The sequence below is a fragment of the Brachionichthys hirsutus genome, chromosome 19, assembly GCF_040956055.1.
Source record: "Brachionichthys hirsutus isolate HB-005 chromosome 19, CSIRO-AGI_Bhir_v1, whole genome shotgun sequence".
In the NCBI taxonomy this organism is placed as follows: Eukaryota; Metazoa; Chordata; class Actinopteri; order Lophiiformes; family Brachionichthyidae; genus Brachionichthys; species Brachionichthys hirsutus.
Genome location: NC_090915.1, coordinates 9,481,522 through 9,505,478, shown reverse-complemented (window position 1 = coordinate 9,505,478; position 23,957 = coordinate 9,481,522). Strand labels below are relative to the sequence as shown.

General features: G+C 41.6%; 3 protein-coding genes across 3 annotated transcripts; all 3 read left to right on the top strand.

Moving 5' to 3' along the window:
• The first annotated feature begins 211 nt into the window (after positions 1–211).
• Positions 212–4,947, top strand: LOC137908885 (solute carrier family 46 member 2-like). Its single transcript, XM_068753309.1, has 7 exons — positions 212–685; positions 1,416–1,586; positions 1,728–1,940; positions 2,414–2,585; positions 3,478–3,561; positions 4,264–4,420; positions 4,890–4,947. The coding sequence occupies exons 1-7, from the start codon at positions 212–214 to the stop codon at positions 4,945–4,947; spliced, it is 1,329 nt and encodes a 442-aa protein (XP_068609410.1).
• A 2,791-nt stretch (positions 4,948–7,738) lies between these two features.
• On the top strand, positions 7,739–14,774 carry LOC137908853 (solute carrier family 46 member 2-like). The gene is made up of 7 exons (XM_068753274.1): positions 7,739–8,218; positions 8,406–8,576; positions 9,823–10,038; positions 10,443–10,614; positions 11,890–11,973; positions 13,576–13,732; positions 14,717–14,774. The coding sequence occupies exons 1-7, from the start codon at positions 7,739–7,741 to the stop codon at positions 14,772–14,774; spliced, it is 1,338 nt and encodes a 445-aa protein (XP_068609375.1).
• Positions 14,775–15,844: 1,070 nt separating this feature from the next.
• LOC137908553 (solute carrier family 46 member 2-like) lies at positions 15,845–23,926 on the top strand. The gene is made up of 7 exons (XM_068752964.1): positions 15,845–16,402; positions 16,565–16,735; positions 18,035–18,250; positions 18,585–18,756; positions 19,681–19,764; positions 22,118–22,274; positions 22,762–23,926. The coding sequence occupies exons 1-7, from the start codon at positions 15,923–15,925 to the stop codon at positions 22,817–22,819; spliced, it is 1,338 nt and encodes a 445-aa protein (XP_068609065.1). The 5' UTR covers positions 15,845–15,922; the 3' UTR covers positions 22,820–23,926.
• The last annotated feature ends 31 nt before the right edge of the window (positions 23,927–23,957 follow it).

Sequence of the window (23,957 nt, the reverse complement as noted above, 5' to 3'; positions counted from 1 at the left end):
TGGGGGAAGAAATAAAGAAAACGGGAAAAAGAAGAGGAAGAAGAGCGTGGCCGACACTGACACAAATTACTCTGGAGAAAACACGACGCGTTGTTTAATCAGAATAAGTTAACTTATTTTTATTTTTTTTCCACTTCTATAATTCTTCACATTAGTTCTGCTTTTGATTAATCCGCTGTCATAAAAAAAAAAAAAAAAAAAAAGTCGGATCATGGTCGTGTCGTGTCTGGCGGTCTTCACGGTGCTCCGGCGCATAGAGCCGCTTCTCCTGCTGGAGCAGCTGGGCGTAACTTTCTTCTACGCCGCCCTGCGGATGGTGGTCAAGGACCGGTCCGTGAACGCATCGTATCCCAATGCGTCCCAACCCACGGAGGAGAGCCAGCAGAAGTTCATATCGGACTTCTACATGATCTACTACCTCATCCTCCAGGTGGCTCCGATCCTGCCTGCGGTGCTCCTGGCCAAGATGGGAGACCGCGGCTGGAGGAAAGCCCCCATCGTGGTGCCCCTGTTCGGGTACTTCCAGTGCAGTCTCACGCTGCTCCTGGTGGTTCTGTTCAACCTCCCGATGGAGGTGATGTTCGGCGCGGCGGCTCTCTTCGGGTTGTCCGGCGGCTTCTGCGCCTTCTGGTCCGGCGTGATGACGCTGATTTCTCTCGGCTCCACGGCGGACGACCGATCCAAGGTCAGTTATCTGGTGATGCATTAAGGTTTGTAGTAATTTTATAATTTTATAATTGAAATGACAACATTATAACGTCGTTTGTTCATTGCAATGCTGAGTTTGACTTTGATACATCGGATAATGTTGTTATTTTTGTCCGACTATGTGTGACTAAATTAAAATGTGAAAAAAACAAAAAGGTTTGGGTGCTGTTTAAAAAACAAACATCCTGTGTAAAATCTAAATAGAAGCCGGATTGGAAAAACATTGAAACTTCATACTTCTTTTGAAATAGCACAAATATGACATCAAATGTTGAAAGTGATCAATTTCACTGTTTTGGGGAAATTAAATGTCCAATGCGGCATAATCATTGTGATTGTGGAACGTCTCATAGCTAACCAGGTTAACTGGCAATCAACTCTGAGTCACTTTTACTTTTCATGGTTGCTGTATAAAGATAACAAGAACAATTTAGATCCTGTTGATGATGATCCAGATCAACATGTGGACGGTGTAGATCCAACCGCGAGGGGAACGAGCTGCTTGGCGGAGGTCTGCGCTCTTTGAGTGCTTTTATAACTTTTCCAATGATTTCTTTAACTTTTTCATCAGTTTGCCTCCACGACAGATTTTGGTATTTTGGTCTGAAACAAAGAACGTCGACGTTTCTCTCCAATATCGGTGACAAAATATAAACTAGATTTATTTTTAAGAGATGAGGTCATGATGTGTGTCCGTGTCCCACCAGGTGATGATGAGGGTGGAGCTGCTGTATGGGTTAGTGGAAGTAGCAGCCAACCTGGTGTCCGGTCATCTGTTCCTGTTGTGCAGCTCCAGTTTGGGACGTGGGACTGTCCAGCTCGCTGTGAGCGCCCTGATGTTCGTGTTCTGTTTCATTCACGTTGTAGTCCTGCTGCAGGTCAGTCAGTCACTGTGGGGGGAATATTACACGGTGTAAAATCCACTGTCTACCGTGAAATCATCATCAAATATATTAAAATAATGATTGGCAGACAGCAATAATACACTGTATTATACATACTGTATATACACTTTCAAGGTGAAATTACTCAAACAAGACTCAGAGGAGGAATGCCAAACCTTGTCCAATGCCTCCAGGAGCGTCCAGGGGGAGGCTCCCCCCGGAATGAATAAGGTAAACATGGTTCTGCTTTTTGCCGCAACCATGTTGTATGAATCTGGACGGGATGGCGCCGTCGAATTGCTGCCCATATTTGTGATGAAGGAGCCACTCAACTGGAATGCCACTGAGGTGACGTGTTACTCTCTCTGTGTGTCATTTTGTGTTTATAATCTGCAATCCTAATTCCATTTTTTTTAAATACATTCTGTCAAACAATGAAACAGAATGTGAAAAATGTCCAAATCTTTTTTGACATTCAATTAAATTGCAAACAACCCATAGGCAACAAATCTAAGTCCTACAATTATTATCCTTCTTCTAAATACGTCATCATTCTGAATTTAATTCCAAAATTAGGACAGGAGAAAGCAAAGACTGATGTATGTGTAAAAAGACCTGATTGGACCAGTCCTCAGGTTCATTCACATAATCCATCAAAACACCGCAATTTAAAAATCATTGAGTTCTGCTTTAGTAACATTTGACATTATGTTCCGACGTGTTTTTTTCTTCTTTTTTTTGGAACTGTGGTCGTACATATTTATATTATCGTATATTCCTTCTGTGTCACTTTTAATTTGACTGACTTCTTCCTCCTCCAGTTGGGTTATGGAACTGCAGCAGGCTCTGTGATATTCTTCACCAGTTTCCTGGGTGTCGTTGTGTTTCGTCGCTGCGTCAGTGAAATCGTGATCATCCTGATCGGAATGGTGTCGTTTGCCTCAGGAATTTTCTTCATGTCCTTCGTAACATCGACCTACATGTTCTACCTCGGTAAGCCTGAGGCACAGTTTGTGATGATCGTGACCAATGAACATTTTAATCCTCCCTAAAAATAAATGCGTATTGCTTTGCCCTCCATTTTTACCTCCGCCAAAGAAGTTATGTTTTTGCCTGTCTGTCTGTCTGTCTGTCTGTTTGTCTGACTGGTAGCAACATAACTGAAAAAGTTACAAATGGAACTTGAAAATGGGCCTGTCACCAGGAAAAGATAATTACATTTTGGTGACGATCCAGAAGAGAGCCTGAATTCTTTCACTTTGACGTATTTGCTAACATTTCAGTAAATGCTGCTTCAAAATCTGTTCCTCAATATCTCGGTTGATTATTGGCTGATGTTTGTGAAATTTGACACAGTCATGTCGGGTGGGGAACTCTGTCTCACCAGAGAATTTCAACTGCATTGGATCTGGATTGTGGATATTATCGAGATCTTTCTAAAAATAGGGGACACTTGCGTTTCGGTCTAGAGCTAGCTTTTTATAGCTGAGCCAATTCCACGTCGGAGCATCAAAGCCATCAACCGATACGCATGAAAATCAATGAGTTTTTATGTTAATCAATTGCGAGCAGAATCACAGAAGTTTATTTTTCCTGTATATGGGCAAAAGTGAAGCGAATGTGAGTATTGATCCACTGGAGAGGTTTTATTTCATTTGATGAGGTCTTCGTCCAGATACCCAACCCGACTATCAGGTCCGCACAGCAGCAAATGCAGACATCCTGGACAAGCCGCCAGTTCATTGCACTGAATGAGGCTTGTTTTAAACCAAATGTGGCGGATGGAAACAAAATGGTCATTCTTGTTTCGTATAATGACAGCTTGTAAAAAAACACTTCAATAAATAAATAAATAAATAAATAAAGCGTGTTTGCTTCTCCGCAGCTCGCTCTCTCAACATGTTTTCTCTCATCCCGTTGCCCACAATCCGGTCTCTGCTCTCGCAGCAGGTTCCAGCATCGGCGTGTGGTGAGTCTACGGCTGCCTTTTCTGACCCGTTCCAGCCTGAACAGCTCACTGAAAGAAAAAGAACAAAGATGTCCCATACAGGACGCCGTCATGCTCTGCTCAGGTCTCCCTGGTATTGGCTTGCATTGGCTAGCGACAGGTGCTGGTTAACACACATTGGCAAAAACCTGCATTTTGGGGGGGGGGGGGGCACGCATGGACAGTCAACTTCTCACGCACACACTCACACCTACAGACAATTTGGAGTGATCAATTCACCTAAATTGCATGTTTTTGGATGTAGGCGGAAACCGGAGGAAGCCCACGCAGACGCGGGGAGAACATACAAACGCCGCACAGATGGGATTTGAATCCGGTACCTTCTTGCTGTGAGGCGACAGCGCTAATCGCTACGCCACTGTGCCGTAATAAGAATCATGTCAAACTTTAAATTAGTTTATTTAACAAAGCCCTCCCATACCTGATACACCTAACTTCATTATTTCATACCAGTGTTGTATTGTTGTTGGACTATTTGCAGCATATCCCGTGGTTATATACTTTATGTACTACTGTATATATATAGTTATAGTTATAATATGCATGGTGTTCCTAATTCTCCAATTGCAACTGTTGCTTTCAACAGAGCTATAACAGATGTCGGTGATTGGTTGAAATAAAAGGAGTATGGTCTTCTGATCTTCCTGTCCTTGTTCCCATCAGGCATCACTCTCACCTCCCTCCAGGTGTCACTGAAGTTTGCCGGTCTGGCATACATTCCTGCTTTCACTAAGATCTACCAGAAAACCCTGAGCTGGTTCCCAGGATTCATCTTCACTCTCTCTGCCACCATTACAGTCCTGGCGATGATCCCCATCAGGTAGGGTGAGGGCAGTACAATCATGTTATTGGTAATAAATATTGATCCATTCCCGATCTACTCGATGGAACTCTTTATTTATCAATCAACAATGGATCAAACTGGTTGTTTCATGCTCTATTCGGTTCAGATCGCCACAACATTTAGTTATTGTTTTAAGGACACATTTGGACACATCTTGGATAAACTGAGTTTTAAAATAAGAGAAAACTTTATTAATCCCACATCAGGGAAATTGCCCAGTTACAGCAGCATAGCTATAGCCAAAGGTTGGTTATAAAACTTCAGACGCATCAGCAACCTATTAAAACTTCATTTAGTGAAAACTAAAAAGAACGCAAATATTCTCTGTACCATTTGAAAACTCCTTCAGGGTGTCTGAATCCCATCTACTGTCTATACTGTGTTTGTCCTATTTAAACTATGAGTTAATGACAGAATCAGAACATTTCCTCTCCCCTCTCTCCAGTATCGTCGGCTGTAGATCACCTCAGAAGCATGTGAATGAGGAGATTCGAGGAAAATGAAACCAGCACAAGCAGTGATTTTGGCTTTTGCAAGGAGGGAACTGCGATGACATCGGAAAAAACAAGTGTGGCTCCACTCCCTATAATCTTGAAACTACAGAGTTTTCAGGAACGGAGGATTTCCTACAGGATTTGGCAGACAGTCAGCAGGTTTTTCTCTTTGCCTTACCAAAGTCCTAAATTATAAAAGCTTACACTGTGCATCGACAAAGAAACAAACAGTCGGCATCTGCCGGTGGAGAAAACTGCAGCTTCAGTCAGTGACAATGTGAGACATGAATATTCCATCGTGTGAACCCCCTTATGGAGCGGAAGGAATTAAAAAGACTGACTGTGCACATTTAAACAAGCTTCCTGTTGTGAAACTGCTGAATCATGGATTCCTTAACTGGTCAGTATTGATAGGAAGAAAATTTGAGATTAGAACTGAACTACACCGAACAGAAGAAAAGAAAAAAAGAGATAACGGTTATTCCCACCCCAGCCGAAACCTTGTAATGACTTACAATATATATTTTCAAAAAAGGTATAGAGAATATAGCCTACAAATTAAGAGTTTTACTAATGCAATTATCTAATCTTATTTAATAACACAAATAAAAAGGTCAGTTTGGAGGCAGGAGTCACTCCTGGAATCCGCAGATGCTGTTTTGAAGTTCCCATATTATGAAAAAGTCACTTTTCCCATGTTTCAACATTACTAATATGGTGGGTTTGGGTCATTATCAACCCCAAAACAGTTTAATAAACCAGCCAGTCAATCCCTCGTAGTTTGTGTAGGTCTGTAATAAATCACGGCCCTTCTGACATCACAAGGGGCAAATGTACACATGCGTGCGTGCTGCCCAAAAATTGGCAAAAATATTTTGGTGTGTGGTAAACACTGTGAGCGAGACGCTTTATGGAGTGGGAGATAGACAGGCGGACTAGACACAGATCCGTCATGGCTCTCCATTTACCGGTCGACCCTTGTTCCTACCCTCACCTGTGGTCACGAGCTTTGGGTAGTGACCGACAGAACAAGGTCACGGATACAAGCTGCTGAAATGAGCTTCCTCCGTAGGGTGGCTGAGCTCTCCCTTAGAGATCGGGTGAGAGGCTCGGTCATCCGGGAGGAGCTCGGAGTCGAGCCGCTGCTCCTCCGCATTGAGGAGTCAGATGAGGAGGCTCGGGCATCTATTTAGGACGCCTCCCTGGAGAGGTGTTCAGGGCACGTCCCGCCGGTAGGAGACCACAGGGAAGACTGTGGCTCTCGGCTGGCTTGGGAACTCCTCCCTCCCTCGAGCTGAAACTACACACGCTCTGTTAGTTCAGATCTGGAAGATATTTGTCTTGGTGTGACAAGATGACGGTAAAATAAAGCAGTGTGTGTGTGTGTTTGTGTGCGTGTGTATGTGTGAACTGAGTCTCCCCATTTTGCTACCGTACTGAGAGAGCTGTTTGAGACAGACAAGAGGGGGCGCTGTCCTGCAGCATCTGTTTGCTATTTTGACCAAAGACCGTCACAGATATTTGTCTGGGAACTGCATTAACTTGTGGAAAAGGGTATAATTTGGGACCTTCAAAGGAGGTGCCATCAGTTTCCTGTTCCTCTGCTTCTTGCCATAACTCAAGAAGAGCACAGAACAAGGTGATAGCACCCCCTCCAGGCAGGGAGAGAGAACAACAGCTACATAATGGAAAACCCAAATTTTGGCTCGAAATTGGTATTGAATTATACCTCTTATATCTCGTAAATAGTTTTCTAATATTGTGTTACACAGAATAATCAATAAAGGTGCACTTTATGGTATTTTGTGGTGCATGTTTTGACATACAGCTTGTATGAAATTTTATTTCTGGTCTCAGACATTTTTTTTCGAAGTCATCCATGCATTTCTTTCCACCATGATGACAACAAATCTCATTATGCATCTTGTCATTCTTTGTGTTAACTGGTATTGGATTTGAAGCGAATATGATGCATCCAGCATTATTATTTTATCCCATGAATTAAAAGGTTGTGCAAACGTTCATGCGTTAAGACTTTGCAAAGTACACACACGTGTATTGCTGTCAATTAGATACATGTTATGCCGACATTTAATTTCTGTTGGTATGAGTCTTAATAAAAATAATCATATTTCATTTACAGAGATGAGTTGTCAAGTTGAAGGCTGAAGGAAATTAAGTGAATGTAATGTACTGTATAACAACATTCACTTTAATTTTGCACAAAAAAAATAATTTAATATAAATGCACACATTTTAAATTATACTATTATTATTGAACGTACACCAAAAGATGTACATTGTCACTCTTTTCAAATGATTTGAACACTGGACATCTGAAGGTACAGTTGAAAAACTGCATCCAGCTGTGAGTGGATCTCATCTGCTAATATTTCAGGTCGTCTTGTTGCTCTTGGTTTATTAATCAATCATATTGACTTATTATAAAGAATCGGTTTACCTGCAGTCCACAAAATCCACAACGTTTTTCAAGCATGTTTTTGCTCATCATCTCCAGCAGGTCTAGCTGGCGGCCCCGGGCCCTTGGGCTCTCCTGCAGGCTGCTGGGGAATGTCGTTACTGCTCTCCTTTCAGTTAGGAGAGAGAGAGACACGCGTTTGGCTCAGATCACTCCCTGCGCTAAGATGCACCGGGAGGAGGAGGTGGAGTTTGGCTGCGACTGATTTTACGTTCAAACTCAGACACAAGTGAGTGTCGGGAATGAAGACGGATCGTCCTTTGACTTCTTTCATTTTAATCTGTCTCCTTTTGATTGTCGTAATTCTTCAGAAGTCAGATCATGATCTGTCCGAGCCGGTGCGAGGCGGTCTTCACGGCTCTCCGCCGTATAGAACCGAGTATGGTTCTGGAGCTGCTGGGCAGACATTTCTTTGACACCGCCCTTCTGATGGTGGTCAAGGACCGGTCTGCCAACGCCACCTACCCCGATGCCGACCTCTCCAGAGAGGAGAGCCAGCAGAAAGCCATGTCGGACTTCTACATGATCTACAAACTCATCTTCCTACTGACTGGGATCCTCCCGTCGCTGCTCCTGGCTAAGATAGGAGACCGGGGCTGGAGGAGGGTCCCCATCGTGGTATCCCTGGGTGGGTCCCTGATGTCCACGGTCATCCTGCTCCTGGTGGTTCTGTTCCGTCTCCCGCTGGAGGTGATGTTCGGCGCGGCGGCTCTCTTCGGGTTGTCCGGCGGCTTTGCCGCCTTCTGGTCCGGCGTGATGACGCTGGCTTCTCTCGGCTCCACGCCAGCCGACAGATCCAAGGTCAGTTATCTGGTGATGCATTAAAGTGTAATCTTATCTATTAATGCTATCATTGCAGTGACTAAATTACAATTTACTTTGTTGATTAATGACATTGTTTCTGTCCGACTGTGCGTCACGCAGGTGAAGCAATAGAAAGATTTCTTTGTAGAGACGAGCTGGTGATGTGTGTTCTTTTCCCACTCAGGTGCTGATGAGGGTGGAGCTGCTGTATGGGATCACAGGTCTGGTGGGCAGCCTGGTGTCCGGTCATCTGTTCCAGTTGGACAACTCCAATTTGGGGAAGGGAACCTTGCTGCTGTCTTTGGGCACACTGATGAACCTGCTGTGTTTCCTCCACTCTGCCCTTCTGCTGCAGGTCAGTGAGTGTTTGGGAAATGACTGAAATATATTCTATTCCATTCTATTTTTACCTCCGCCATGCAGGGATATGTTTCTGCTGGCGTTTCTCTGTCTGTCTGTCTGTCTTAGCCACAGAACTCAAAAAGTTACAGATGTATCGTGATGACATTTTCAATAATACATATTGGTAATTTGACCAGGAATGTATGAAAAATGTTGGTGATGATCCAGAAGAAATCCTGGATTCTGGATCAATTTGAGATTTTTGTTAACATTTCAGTAAATGGAACTTCAAAATGAGTTCCTCAATATCTTGGTTGAATATTGACCGATGTTTATGGAATTAATGAAACAGTCATGTGGGGTGGGGATCGCTATCTTACCAACGAATTTCATCTGGATCGGATATTATCGAGATTTTTCTAAAAATGTCGGTCCACTTGCATTTCAGCCTGCTGTACACTTACTTTAAGAGACAGAGCTTTCTAACAAGCATTTTCTCATAGCTGAGTTAATTTCACATCGGAGCAAGTCAAGGGATTTGTTCTATCTTTAATACCCGAGGAGACAGATCCAGGTGAAATCAGGGTAAAACTATTTCGTTTTTGGACCCTTTCAATAATCTCTCTCTCATTACCTCCAGAAAGGAGGTTCTGTTTTTGCTGCCTTTACCAAGACGCTGTGGAATTAGTAGTGGACAAACGGATTTGTTGTTTCTTCGAAAGCTCTGGATCTAGAATCCAGAAGAAACCACCATTACTGAAAGCTTTTTTCAGCTTTTTACTGAGCTTTTTGTCAATAACTTCTAAACTAATAATGATATAAACGTGAATCCAATTGCGAAAGGTTTGTTTTCATGGTTAAGGAATCTAAAATGTATAAATAAAATAAATTTAACACTATAAATCTACCATGTACTTTAAGCCTTTCATTCGGACAGAAAACATCTACCACGAGGATGATGATGATGGATGACCAGAACAGTTTAATTGTGTGTTATTTAAGAGAATAGTTTTGTATAAATAGTTGTTAATATAATTACATCAATAGATATAACATTTCTCAGGCTGGGTCCAGGTGAAGCTTCAGTAATTTAGGAGTAGTGAGGTAGAAGTTGTTCTCATCAAGTCTGACTGGATTCCAATGTGACATGATGTGAACTCAGAGCACCCAGGGCTCTTGACAGGAACAGCAACATTATTTCAAGCGGTATATTAAAATGCTGACAGGTGTTCATTGTTCTTTCCACATCTTAATTCAAGGTGAAACAAGTAACCAATCAGGAGCCAGAGGAGGACTGCCAAATCCTTTCTCAGGAATCCAGTGACGCCACAACGGAAGCTCCCGCTGGGATGAACAAGGTGAACATGGCTCTGCTGTTTACCGCCGCCGCCTTGTACGTCACTGCAGTGGGCGGAGCCATGGAAATACTCTCTGTGTTTGTGATGAAGGCGCCTCTCAGCTGGACCGCCGCCCAGGTGACGTGTTGCTCTCTTCAGGCCTTTGGGTTTTACAATCATTTATTTTGAAGCGTGAAAGATTATTCTGTGAAACATTAATTGAGCCCAATATATTTGTTTGCAATTAATTTATTTGCAAGATCATAATCCCAATTTTGTCAAGTTCAGAAATCAAAGTGTAAGACCGTAATATTGATTCTGACATAAATGTTCTATACATCAAAGGCCACGCCCACCTGTAGGGTACACCGAGGTCAAACAAATTAGAGCACTGACAAAACGATTTTTTAGTAAAAAACAGGAAATGTTGGTTGTTCAAAAAGACCTGATTGGAACATTCCATGTGGTAAAGAGTCACGATTAAGGGCATAATTTATTTAATTAGCCTCACTTTAAATGTGATTTTCCTACTTCTTCTCCAGGTGGGTTATGAAAAGGCAGCAGGTTGCATGATTTTCATCACCAGCTTCCTGGGTGTGGTTGTGTTTCGTCGTTGTGTCAGCGAAAGTGTCCTCATAATGATCGGCATGGTGTCGTTTGCCTCAGGAATTTTCTTCATGTCCTTCGTTACAGAGACCTACATGTTCTACCTCGGTAAGACTGAGCATCTCAAGTCCGAGGCGCAGGCCTCTTCTGTTTGCTGCATCAACTCGTTGTTATGGTTGCTGGCGACTAAGAGACAGACGTGTCTTATTTTCTGTCTTTCACGTGTGTCCTTATGGTTCAACAGGCCCTTCCGGAAATCTTCAGGTTCAGTTCCCCCAAGAGCAGGCATTGGCAAACTAAGGCCTGTGGGCCATATACGGCCCCCATTGGGCTTTTTAATCCGACCCGTCGAACTTGTCCAAAATATATCATTATATTAAATGTTATTACAATTAAACCTAATTCTTTTTTAGCTTTTCCATGTAATGCTACCTCTAAAAGGCCAAATCCTTTCATGCAATGGCTTTTACATGTCATTTGAATGTATGAATGAGTACATCCATCTGTACCTGGCCCGGTCCATTGCATCTGTGGTACTCTACCTCAGCATAAAGCCACAGAATAGAATAGAAAGCCTTTACTGTCATTGCATAGTGGATATACAATGAGATTAGGAGTGCTGCTCAGTATGGTGCTTAGGTGATGATGATGATGAATATATTTATTATCTAGAATGTTAGGGTACAAGTACAGTCACACAGTAGAATGTATTACAGTACAAATACAGTCAAACATCCTGTCTAAGTGGAGCATTTCAAAAAAGCCCTTGCTGTCTTGTTTCCGTTGAAAGTCCTTAGTACATAAATCATCGACATTTAACAATACCTATAAAAATAAAACCAATATTAAATTACTCAATTGATGCAAAATAACAATAAATTACAGGTACAATATAAAATACAAATAGCAGTAGAAAAAAACACCAACTGTACGTAGGCCGTTCAACAAAACGTTTAAAATCGACATATAGGGAGAGGTCAGGTCGGCCATGAACCGATCCCAACATCCTAGAACCGCGGGTCCCTGGCCCCCTATTCTTGTCAACATAATCTCATATGATTCTGTTTCATCCGCAGATATTTCCACTCTTCACTTTCAAATTGTATTCCTGCTAATTCAGCAGAACCTTTCATTTTTTTATATCTAACGAGAGAACAGATTCTCCTCTGTGGAACAAGCCACAAATCCAACACAATGGACCTTTGGCAGTCACGGAGCCAACTTTCACATTCTGACTTCACAGTTATTTGTCTTCTGTTAATTATCAGGCAAAAGAAATGGAATGTGGGTATTGATTACCCAATGAGGTTTCGATACTACTTGGTACCGGGTACATCGTAAAGATGCCCAACCATAAATTAATCAATTTTTATTTCTCTGCAGCTCGTTCTCTTAACATGTTTGCTCTCATTCCGATGGCCACAATAAGATCTCTGCTCTCACAGCAGGTTCCAGCATCGTCATGTGGTGAGTAACCTGTGTGTGTGTTTGTGTGTGTGTGTGTGTGTGTGTGCGTGTGTGCGCGGCACAGGTGCAAAAGCACTACCGGTAAGTCAATTAAATAGTTAAACATTGGGCGGAAAAAACGAGATATCTGAGGAGTACACTGAAGTTGTTGTCAAGAAAGCTGCGTTGGAATACTCAGAGTACAATACAAATACAAACATTTTCTCTCAAGATTTTATTTTCTGTAAAAACAATTTTGAGAAAAAACTATTTATTAGGTGAGCTTCCTGTCTCACTTCATCTCTTAGTCTATCCATCACCATGGCGAACAAAAATGGTCTCAGAGCTGATCCCTGGTGCATCCCACCTCTGCACTAAACTCCCCTGTTACTCCTACAACACACTTCATTGCTGTCGTACAACTGTCATACATGTCCTGAACTACTATGACATACTTCTCTGCCACTCCAGACTTCCTCGTGCAGTACCACCGTTCCTCTCTAGGCATCCTGTCATAGGCGTTCTCTAGATCTACAAAGACACAAGGCAGCTCCTTCTGACCTTACCTGTACTTCTACATTGCTAGCCTCAACACAAACATTGTGTCTGCGGTACTCGTCCTCAGCATAAAGCCATACTGCAGCTCATGAATACTTACTTCTGTCCTTAGTCTAACCTAAACTACTTTTTCCCATAACTTCGTCGTATGACTCATTAACTTTATCGCCCTATAGTTTCTAGTACTCTGTATGTCTCCCTTCTTCTTAAAAATGGCCACCAGCACACTCCTCCATTCATCTGGCATCTTCTTCCCCTCTAGGATTGTATTAAACAACCCCGTTAAAAACTCTACAGCTACCTCTCCTAGACACTTCCACACCTCCACAGGTATGTCTCTGGTCCAACTGCCTTCCCATTCTTCATCCTCCTCATTGCCATTCCAACTTCAGTTGTGCTAATCTTTGTCACTTCCTTGTCCACAACAGGTGCCTCTACTCCCCTTTGTTCTCTCTCATTTTCCCCATTCATTAGTTCCTCAAAATAATTCTTCCATCTTCCTAGCACACTACTGGCCTCTGTCAACACCTTCCCATCTCAATCCTTAATCACTCCAACATGCTGAACATCCTTCCCATCTCTGTCTCTCTGTCCTGCCAGCCTGTACTGATCCTTCTCTCCCTCTTTACTATCCAACCTGGCATACAGGTCATCATATGCCCTCCGTTTGACCTTTGCCACCTCTACCTTTGCCTTGCGTCTCATCTCCCTCCACTGCGGTTTACTCTCTTCTGTCCCCTCAGTGTCCCACTTCTTCTTAGCTAACCTATTTTTCTTTATACACTTCTGCACTTCCTGGTTCCACCACCAGGTCTCCTTATATTTCTCCAGAAGACACACCCAGTACTCGCCTACCTATCGCCCTGATCACCCTAGCTGCTGTATTCCAGTCTTCTGGAAGCCTCTCTTCCCCACCCAAATCCTGTCTCACCTCTTCCTTGAAAGCCAGACAACAGCGTTCGCCTCGACAACTTTGTCCTCTGCGCTGCATTTTGTTTTCTTGCTTTGCTTGTTAGATGGGAAAGACGAGGTTGACGTCTGATCCTTACTCCTTCTTCCCATCAGGCATCACTCTCACCTCCCTCCAGGTGTCTCTGAGGTTTGCCGGTCTGGCATACATTCCTGCTTTCACTAAGATCTACCAGAAAACCCTGAGCTGGTTCCCAGGATTCATCTTCACTCTCTCTGCCACCATTACAGTCCTGGCGATGATCCCCATCAGGTAGGGTGAGGGCAGGTTCATGTTGCCTGCACTCTTAATATTTTTTAAATACATAAAATGCGATTAAAACAAAATCTGATGAACAAAATTAATGGGAAATTTTCACATTTAGGAAAAGTATTTTAAGGTTTTAATTTTCTATGAGCCTAATTTCCAGTTACACAATGTTCAGCATTTTAAAAATATATATTCTTTGCTCCTTTTTTCCAATAACATTAGATAATCACTTTTTTTGTATGCATTTGAGCAAGGACTCAGTGAGCTTAGCTTAGTACAGTGTGCATCTCCAGGTCTTTTATTATAGATTTAAAATACTTTAAAAAGACCAGGCTTCGGAGTCTGAACCGAGCAGTAGAGCTGACAGTTGGTAGAACCTAAAAAAAATCAAAGAAATCACGGGAGATGGGCTGGCGTCACAAACAAAAGGAAAAACTCAGAGTCAGCCAAACAAAAGTCCTTTGTAGCAGAGAACAGACTGACGTCACTAAACAGAGGCCGGAAGAAGAACTGGGAATCAGGAACTCAGACACGTCACACAAGGCTTACCTGTACGACGGCAAAAGCATAATTTAGCAGCGGGTGAACAAGGTATAAGTAGGGAGCTGGTGACGAGCTGGAATGTGCCTCGTTTGGTTCAGCCAGTTTGTCCTAAATTAAAGGAACAGCACATTAGTGAGAGAGGAGACACAGCAACACAGACAAATATACAATGTCAGACAGCACGACCATAACAGGGATTGGCTCCAGCAACTCTAGAAGAGCCAGTTGTCTGGCCTATCCTCTGACCTGGCATTGTTTTTAGATTATGCATTCTGATTAAATCTCTTTTTGATCGTCTCTTCTACAAGAAAATGAATGGCTGGAAGGGTTGTCTAACTTGTTTTTGCTTGTAGAGAATAATTGCCAGTGTACACACTTAACTCTCATTCCAGGCCCCATCTCTCAACACTTGTCTAACTATCTTTTCCTCTCTCCTCCCTCCAGTATCTTCGGCTGTAGATCTCCTCAAAGGCGTGAGTATGACAGGATTCAAGGAGAATAATGGATGTGACGTCACCACCAGCAGCGACGCAGCGATGTGGTGCAAGGAGGGAACTGAAAGTTGAAACGACGCTTTCAATCTCACTCCTTGATATTGAAACTGTAGACCCTTCAGGAGAGTCTGATTTCCTACAGACTGTTACAATATGAATCGTCGGTATGTTTGATGTTTACAATTTTATATCAAAAAATGTGAATTACAAATTAGCTGATGTGTTTAACGTGTTCTGTGTAGATATTGTACATCTACAGGGATAATTACATGAAAGTATCACAAAGCAGTTTAACAGAACGTCAGCCAATGAAAGGTTTCTTTGAAGCAGCTGTCGTCACAAATACAACAATACACCCAGTGTGATTTCAGCATAATGATGTGTCAGACATAAAAATCACAAAGTGTAAAGCCCCTGATTTAGAGGAAGGAAGAAAAGAGGCCGTATTCATTAAAAGTTTCCAGTTGGGAAACTGCTGAATGACGGATTCAGGAGCTGCTGGCTCGAGAACAAGCAGCAGGAACCGCCTCCTGATGACATCTGAACCTGCAGAGTGAAGGAAAAGCTGGACATTAATGGTGCATATATATTGTATGATGTTTTAATTCAGTTGTTAGACATTTTCTGTTTTTACATTCACTCATGCATGTTCTTAATAAAATGAAAACTCAAAAGCCTTTTTTCCCTCTTTTCTCAGTTAGGCATTATTTGCAGATATTGCACTTTGACATTACTGAAGGGTATCTGAAAACACATATAATTATATATCAGAGTTTAAAAGGCTTAACATCTGGTGCCTGTTTTTTTTTTTTTTTTCATTAAATACAATTAATTTATATGTATTTATATTAAATAAATTATTGTATCTGTGGTGAGCTTTCCTCTTTGCTTGTACACCAAAAGATTTACATTGTCAAATGATTTGAACGCTGAACATCTGAAGGTAAAAACTGCATCCGGCTGAGTGGATGCGTTTGGCTCAGATCACTCCCTGCGCTCAGACGCACGGGGAGGAGGAGGTGGAGTTTGGCTGCGACTGGTTTTACTTTCAAACTCAGACACAAGTGAGTGTCGGGAATGAAGACGGATCGTCCTTTGACTTCTTTCATTTGAATCTGTCTCCTTTTGATTGTCGTAATTCTTCAGAAGCCGGATCATGGTCTGTCCGAGCCGGTGCGAGGCGGTCTTCACGGCTCTCCGCCGTATAGAACCGATTCTCGTGCTGGAGCAGCTGGGCAGCAGTTTCTTTGACACCACCCTTGTGATGGTGGTCAAGGACCGGTCTGCCAACGCCACCTACCCCGATGCCGACCTCTCCAGAGAGGAGAGCCAGCAGAAAGCCATGTCGGACTTCTACATGATCTACAATCTCATCATCCTACTGACTGGGATCCTCCCGTCGCTGTTCCTGGCTAAGATAGGAGACCGCGGCTGGAGGAGGGTCCCCATCGTGGTATCCCTGGGTGGGTACCTGATGTCCAGGGTCATCCTGCTCCTGGTGGTTCTGTTCCGTCTCCCGCTGGAGGTGATGTTCGGCGCGGCGGCTCTCTTCGGGTTGTCCGGCGGCTTTGCCGCCTTCTGGTCCGGCGTGATGACGCTGGCTTCTCTCGGCTCCACGCCAGCCGACCGATCCAAGGTCAGTGATGCATTAAAGTGTAATCTCATCTATTAACTAAATTACAATTTACTTTGTTGATTAATGACATTGTTTCTGTCCGACTGTGCGTCACGCAGGTGAAGCAATAGAAAGATTTCTTTGTAGAGACGAGCTGGTGATGTGTGTTCTTTTCCCACTCAGGTGCTGATGAGGGTGGAGCTGCTGTATGGGATCACAGGTCTGGTGGGCAGCCTGGTGTCCGGTCATCTGTTCCAGTTGGACAACTCCAATTTGGGGAAGGGAACCTTGCTGCTGTCTTTGGGCACACTGATGAACCTGCTGTGTTTCCTCCACTCTGCCCTTCTGCTGCAGGTCAGTGAGTGTTTGGGAAATGACTGAAATATATTCTATTCCATTCTATTTTTACCTCCGCCATGCAGGGATATGTTTTTGCTGGCGTTTATTTGTCTGTCTGTCTGACTGAGGAGACAGATCCAGGTGAAATCAGGGTAAATTTGCACAACAAAACGATTTCGTTTTGCCATTACCTCCACAAAGGGGGTTCTGTTTTTGCTGCCTTTACTAAGACACTGTGGAATTAGTAGTGGACAAACTGATTTGTTGTTTCTTCAAAAGCTCTGGATCTAGATCCAGATTAAACCGCCATTATTGAAAGTGTGTTTTTTGTTTTTAACTTCTAAACTAATAATGATATTAATTAATAATGATTTGCTAAAAATTTGTTTTCATGGTTAAGGAATCAAAAAATATAAATAAAATAAATCATTTTTGGTGTAAATCACAATATAGGGGAGTGAGATGCTTGGCAGAGGTCTGCACTCTCTGAATACTTTTCTAGTTCTGTCTGTACTAAGGCTGCAAATATATGTCAGATTTGTACGGTGGCCCTGAAGGTAAGCGCTACAACATTAAAGATCACATATTATACTCTTTTTCCACAAGGTATTGCAGTTCCCAGACACTTATATGAAATATCTGTAAAGGTTTTTGTCAAAATAGCAAACAGATGCTGCAGGACAGCATCCCTATTGTCTGTCTGAAACAGCTCTGTCAGAAAAGCCTCTGAAAACGGAACTGACACAAAGTCCATTGCAGGTAGCTGCGTGCACGCAATTAATGTGCATGCATGTGCACTGTGCACGCACATCTTGTGCTGATTACAGAACTACGCAAACTATACAGGATTAATTTGATGTTTTATTTAGCTGTTTTGGGGGTTGGTAGTGACCCAAAACCACGAAAATAGTGTAGAAAGATGGGAAAAGTGAGTTCTTCATAATATGTCTCCTTTAAGGTAAGCGCTACAACATTAAGGTAAGCAATTCAACATTAAGGTGAGCAACACAACATTAAGGTAAGCAATATAACATTAAGGTAATCGCTACAACATTAGGTTGTATTGCTTATGAATTGCTCACCTTAATGTTGTATTGCTCACCTTAATGTTATATTGCGCACCTTAATGTTGTATTGCTTACCTTAATGTTGTATTGTTTTTTAATTTGTTGTAGCGCTTTTAATATGTTGTAGTGCTTCTATTTGTTCTAGTGGTGAGCACCCAGAGCTCTTGACAGGAACAGCAACATTAATACGAGCGGTATATTAAAACGCTGGCATGTGTTACTTGTTCTTTCCACATCTTAATTCAAGGTGAAACAAGTAACCAATCAGGAGCCAGAGGAGGACTGCCAAATCCTTTCTCAGGTCTCCAGTGATCCTGCGACGGAAGCTCCCGCTGGGATGAACAAGGTGAACATGGCTCTGCTGTTTACCGCCGCCGCCTTGTACGTCACTGCAGTGGGCGGAGCCATGGAAATACTCTCTGTGTTTGTGATGAAGGCGCCTCTCAGCTGGAACGCCGCCCAGGTGACGTGTTGCTCTCTACGGGCCTTTGGGTTTTACAATCATTTATTTTGAAGCGTGGAAGATGATTCAGTGATTATTCAAGTTCAGAAATCAAAATGGAAGACCTTAATATTGATTCTGACCTACATGTTCTATACATAAAAGGCCACGCCCACCTGATGGGTACACCGAGGTCAAAAGAATTAGAGCACTGACAAAAAAAAAAAAAAACAGGAAACGTTGGTTGTTCAAAAAGACCTGATTGGAACATTCCATGTGGTAAAGAGTCACGATTAAGGGCATAATTTATTTAATTAGCCTCACTTTAAATGTGATTTTCCTACTTCTTCTCCAGGTGGGTTATGGAATGGCAGCAGGTTGCATGATTTTCATCACCAGCTTCCTGGGTGTGGTTGTGTTTCGTCGTTGTGTCAGCGAAAGTGTCCTCATAATGATCGGCATGGTGTCGTTTGCATCAGGAATTTTCTTCATGTCCTTCGTTACAGAGACCTACATGTTCTACCTCGGTAAGACTGAGCATCTCAAGTCCGAGGCGCAGGCCTCTTCTGTTTGCTGCATCAACTCGTTGTTATGGTTGCTGGCGACTAAGAGACAGACGTGTCAGGTTTAGTCCCCCCAAGAGTAAACCTTCTCTCAGCTTCCGTATCATTTTTGGTTTGCCAGATGTCCAGTGTACGCACGCACACACACACACACACACACACACACACACACACACACACACACACCTTGCAACAGGTTTGCGGTGGATTAGCAGCTCACGTTGTAGAAATGTAGGATCCAAAATAAAGAACTTAAAGTGAAGAGAAGACACATTTTGTTCTTCTCTCGATGCCCGTTTTTCACTTATTGTTATGTTATTCAGAGATTTGAGAAGGAAGACACAACTTAAGGATTGTCTGGTGTATTTTTTATGTGAGACAGTTTTATAATTGCGCTCCCATTAACACAAAGAATAGTTGTGTTTTCTTTACCTTATAATGCCGCTTTTATTATTTATTTATTTTTGTAATTCAAATTTTAATTTTGTCAGACATATGGTACAGTTTAGAAGTGGAAGACCAGATTACAAAGTCGTAGATTGGTTTGGTGTTTCTGGTTCCAAAAGGGAAAATAAATAAACGAATAAATCTATGACTGGAAAGAAAAATATAAAGTAGCAGACGGATCAAAGAGTAGTCGTTTATTCTTCACCTGAATGAACATTTCAAAGATCAACACAATGGACCTTTGGCAGTCACGGAGCCAACCTGCACATTCTAACGTCACAGTTATTTGTCTTCCATTAATTCCCAGGAAAAATAAATGGAACGTGGGTATTGATTACCCAATGAGGTTTCGATACTACTTGGTACTGGGTACTTTCAGTCAATGATTTAAAGTATTCGTAAAGATGCCCAACCCTAAATTCAGTGTTCATTTCTCTGCAGCTCGTTCTCTCAACATGTTTGCCCTCATTCCGATGCCCACGATCAGATCTCTGCTATCACAGCAGGTTCCAGCAGCATCATGTGGTGAGTAACCAGTGTGTGTGTGTGTGCGCGTGCACAGGTGCAAAAGCACTACAGATAAGATTGTAAATCATAGTAAAACATGGGGGGGGGGGGGGAGAAATCTGACTTATAACAACATTGAAGTTGTTATAACATGGCTGCATTGGAATAGTAAAAATGCATTTCTTCTGTAAAAACAATTTTGAGAGAACAATATACCCGAGCTCTGTGAGTCATTCAGGCTAAATGGAACTTTGCTAGAGATGTATGTCGCTCATTGCAACTACCACAAATCTAATTTGATTCACTTCCATTGAGTGTACTGCAATGGAGGAAAAAAAAAATCTCAACATCTCCCAAATAAAACATGTCTGTGTAAACACAAGCGTACGGAAGGGGTACGGAAGCTTATTGCATTCACTGAAGAAAAAAAAAATTCGGTTTTCCTGAATTTATGAGATAACTTCAAGAAAAAAAAAAACGTTTCGGTTTTCCTGAATTTATGAGATAACTTCAAGAAAAAAAAAAAGTTTCGGTTTTCCTGAATTTATGAGATAACTTAAAGAAAAAAAAAAAAGTTTCGGTTTTCCTGAATTTATGAGATAACTTAAAGAAAAAAAAAAAGTTTCGGTTTTCCTGAATTTATGAGATAACTTAAAGAAAAAAAAAAAGTTTCGGTTTTCCTGAATTTATGAGATAACTTCAAGCCCTATTTTCCGAAGAAGCATGTCGATGCTGCTTGCAGCCTTCGCCCTCGTTTGCCCACAGATTGGATATTTTGAGCAGTGTAGCAGGTGAACACAAATGCCTAATTGTTTCCTGAGTAACAACAAAGCCATGTTGAAGGCATTTCTGGTGCATCATCTTATATCCATGGAGCATGCCATGTTGATCCATCTGTTCCTGAAGAAATAGCGCAGTATCCAGCAAATCAGAATGGCACTTTCTTCTGAACAACCGCATAGACTTGAGGTGCCTACGCAAAGTCGATAAACTGAGAACAATCCCTTCAAGGTTACTCAGACAGCAGAGTATTTCTCAGTGTCTTAAACCAAGATGAAAATAAAAGCGAATAGAACAAGCAAGATCTACGGCAGCCATTACTAGACCTAAAATAAATAGGCCTACAGAATTATTTCAACATTTCAGAAAAACTGAAAAAATTACCTCTAAAAACCGAAAAAGATTACCTCTAAAAACCGGAAAAAATTACCACTAAAAACAGAAAAGAAAAAATTTGCTCTAAAAACCGAAAAATGATTACCTCTAAAAACCGAAAAATATTACCACTAAAAACAGAAAAGAAAATATTTGCTCTAAAAACCGAAAAATAATTACCACTAAAAACAGAAAAGAAAAAATTTGCTCTAAAAACCGAAAAATGATTACCTCTAAAAACAGAAAAATATTACCACTAAAAACAGAAAAGAAAATATTTGCTCTAAAAACCGAAAAATAATTACCACTAAAAACTGGAAAAAAAATTACCTCTAAAAACAGAAAAATATTACCTCTAAAAACAGAAAGAATTACCTCTAATAACATAAAAAAATATATTTAGCATTAATTTATCTCATTATTTCAGAAAAACGGAAAAAAATACCTCTAAAAACAGGAAAGAAAGGATTTATCTCATTAATTCATAAATTCAGGAAAACCGAATTTTTTTTTTCTTCAGTGAATGCAATAAGCTTGAATTTTTTTTTTCTTCAGTGAATGCAATAAGCTTCCGTACAAGCGGAAGTTACAGAAAAGGAATTACAGGTTGACGTCGATGCCGAGTCGTAGTCGAAGGTCATGGACCGGTCATCCAGTCAATCCTATCTGATCTGATACTGATTTAGTTGAATTTTAACTTTGAAGAAGAAACGATGTTCACTCTGACAGAAGTCATAAAGCTGGACTGGTTTGTGAAGTTCAGAGCCTGTCATGGCTCGTTTCAGACTCTTTTCCTTCCTCTTTCACATCAACACACCCAAAATGCTTCATGATCAGAGAAGTAGTTAATTCTCAGGGTATTTCCGCATTGTGTTTGCCTTGAGGCGGTGTCTGTTTGAGAAGTCACTGCAATGCAAACACCATCGCTCGCGGCCTTGGCCTCCTTCCTGCCGGCCGGCTATTTGATATTGTCACACTTTGGTTTGTTTATCGACATGAGATGTGTCGTGTGTCTGAAGCAAAAGTTTGCTTCACAATTTTTCTGACTTCATCAATTGTGTCTTCCGCAACAAACCTGCTATTAGCTTTGCATTTATTTGTGATACAATTATTATTATTTTTGCTTTGCTTGTTACTGATGGGAAAGACGAGCTAGACCTCCATGTTGACGTCTGATCATTACTTATGTTGCCGTTTCTGTCCTTCTTCCCATCAGGCATCACTCTCACCTCCCTCCAGGTGTCTCTGAAGTTTGCCGGTCTGGCATACATTCCTGCTTTCACTAAGATCTACCAGAAAACCCTGAGCTGGTTCCCAGGAGTCGTCTTCACTCTCTCTGCCACCATTACAGTCCTGGCGATGATCCCCATCAGGTAAGGGGGGGGCTTGCTGGATGATGGAGATGCAAAAACCTCAGAATCTGCCAATGGGAAAACTGTTTAGCCTTCTGATCATTCTGATCATAGTCTGTAATATTAGCTTAGCCACGTTGACTGTTTCAATATATTTTTAGGTTCAGTGTTAAATTATAGGATAAATTATTCACATTTTCTGAGATACTGAATTTCGTATTTTCATCAGTTGTCAGTTATAATAATCAAAATGAAAAGGAATATAAACATTTGAAATACATCAGTCTGTGTGTAATGAATTAATATGATACAAGTTTCACTTTTTGAATGGCATTACTGAAATAAATTATCTAAATATAATAAATTATATGACCAGCACCTGTAAGTTTACAAGTTTAAGTTTAAAGCACACACACACTTATCTCTCATCACCTGTCTAACTATCTTTCATGCTTGTTCAGATCTCTCTAACAAACACAGCTGATCATTTCCTCTCTCCTCCCTCCAGTATCTTCGGCTGTAGATCTCCTCAAAGGCGTGAGTATGAAAGGATTCAAGGAGAATAATGGATGTGACGTCACCACCAGCAGCGACGCAGCGATGTGGTGCAAGGAGGGAACTGAAAGTTGAAATGATGCTTTTAATCTCACTCCTTGATATTGAAACTGTAGACCCTTCAGGAGAGTCTGATTTCCTGCAGAATGTTACACTATGAATCGTCGGTATGTTTGATGTTTACAATTTTATATAAAATACATGTAAATTACAAATTAGCTGATGTGTTTTAACGTGTCCTGTGTAGATATTGTACATCTACAGGGATAATTACACAATCCAATAAATAGAACAGGGAAGTGTATTCAAAGTCCTAACACATCTTTTTAAAACTTCAAAATATACTTTAGTTACTACTAGTTACTTTTTTTAGTGGTTGAAATGCAAAAAATTAATAAAATTGTAAAGACAATGGGTAAATGTCAGATCTAAAAAGTAAACTTGATCGAAGCATTGATGGAGCTTCCACTGGACCGACACCGATGTCTCCTGCACACTGCTGGAAGTGAAAGGAGTTAATAACCCATAAAGGCCATCTGTGCCGGAAACATAAAGCACAGCGAGGGTTTCTGGGATTTATTATGGGCTATGCACAGGTTCAAATCTTATTATACAGACAGCATAGCAGTGGAAACGCTACAAAACTCCTCTAACTTGTTGCCGGATTTTAATGTTTAGGTACAAACGCAGTCATTTAGCGTCGAGTCTGCTGCAACTGCAACGGTGAATCCACGGCGACATGCGGCTGCACTTAAAATGAACATGTGAAAAAAAACGCTCCACCTCGCCGGCATCAGTTCGTTAGAAGAAACAGTAGCTGCTTTGTGCTTTTGAGGTTTCAGAGGAAAAACATGAGGGGCAAATAAAATGAAGAAGTACCAATGTCAGTTTGCGAAGCAGCAACAATCACTTCCTCTCCTCGCCGTCTAACAGCAGCTACACTGAGCGGAAGCTCCGAAATGTGGCGGCAGCCTGAAATACACAGTCAAAGACAAGTGGACTGCAAAAGACAAGTAAAAACTGTCCACATCTTAACTTAAGGTGAAACAAGTACCTTATTCTGAAAATCCTGTTAATAAGAGAAATGATGCAGAAGAAACTCAGAAGTCTTTTTTTTTATATTGATGGAATAACAAAGTCCCCCCCCCC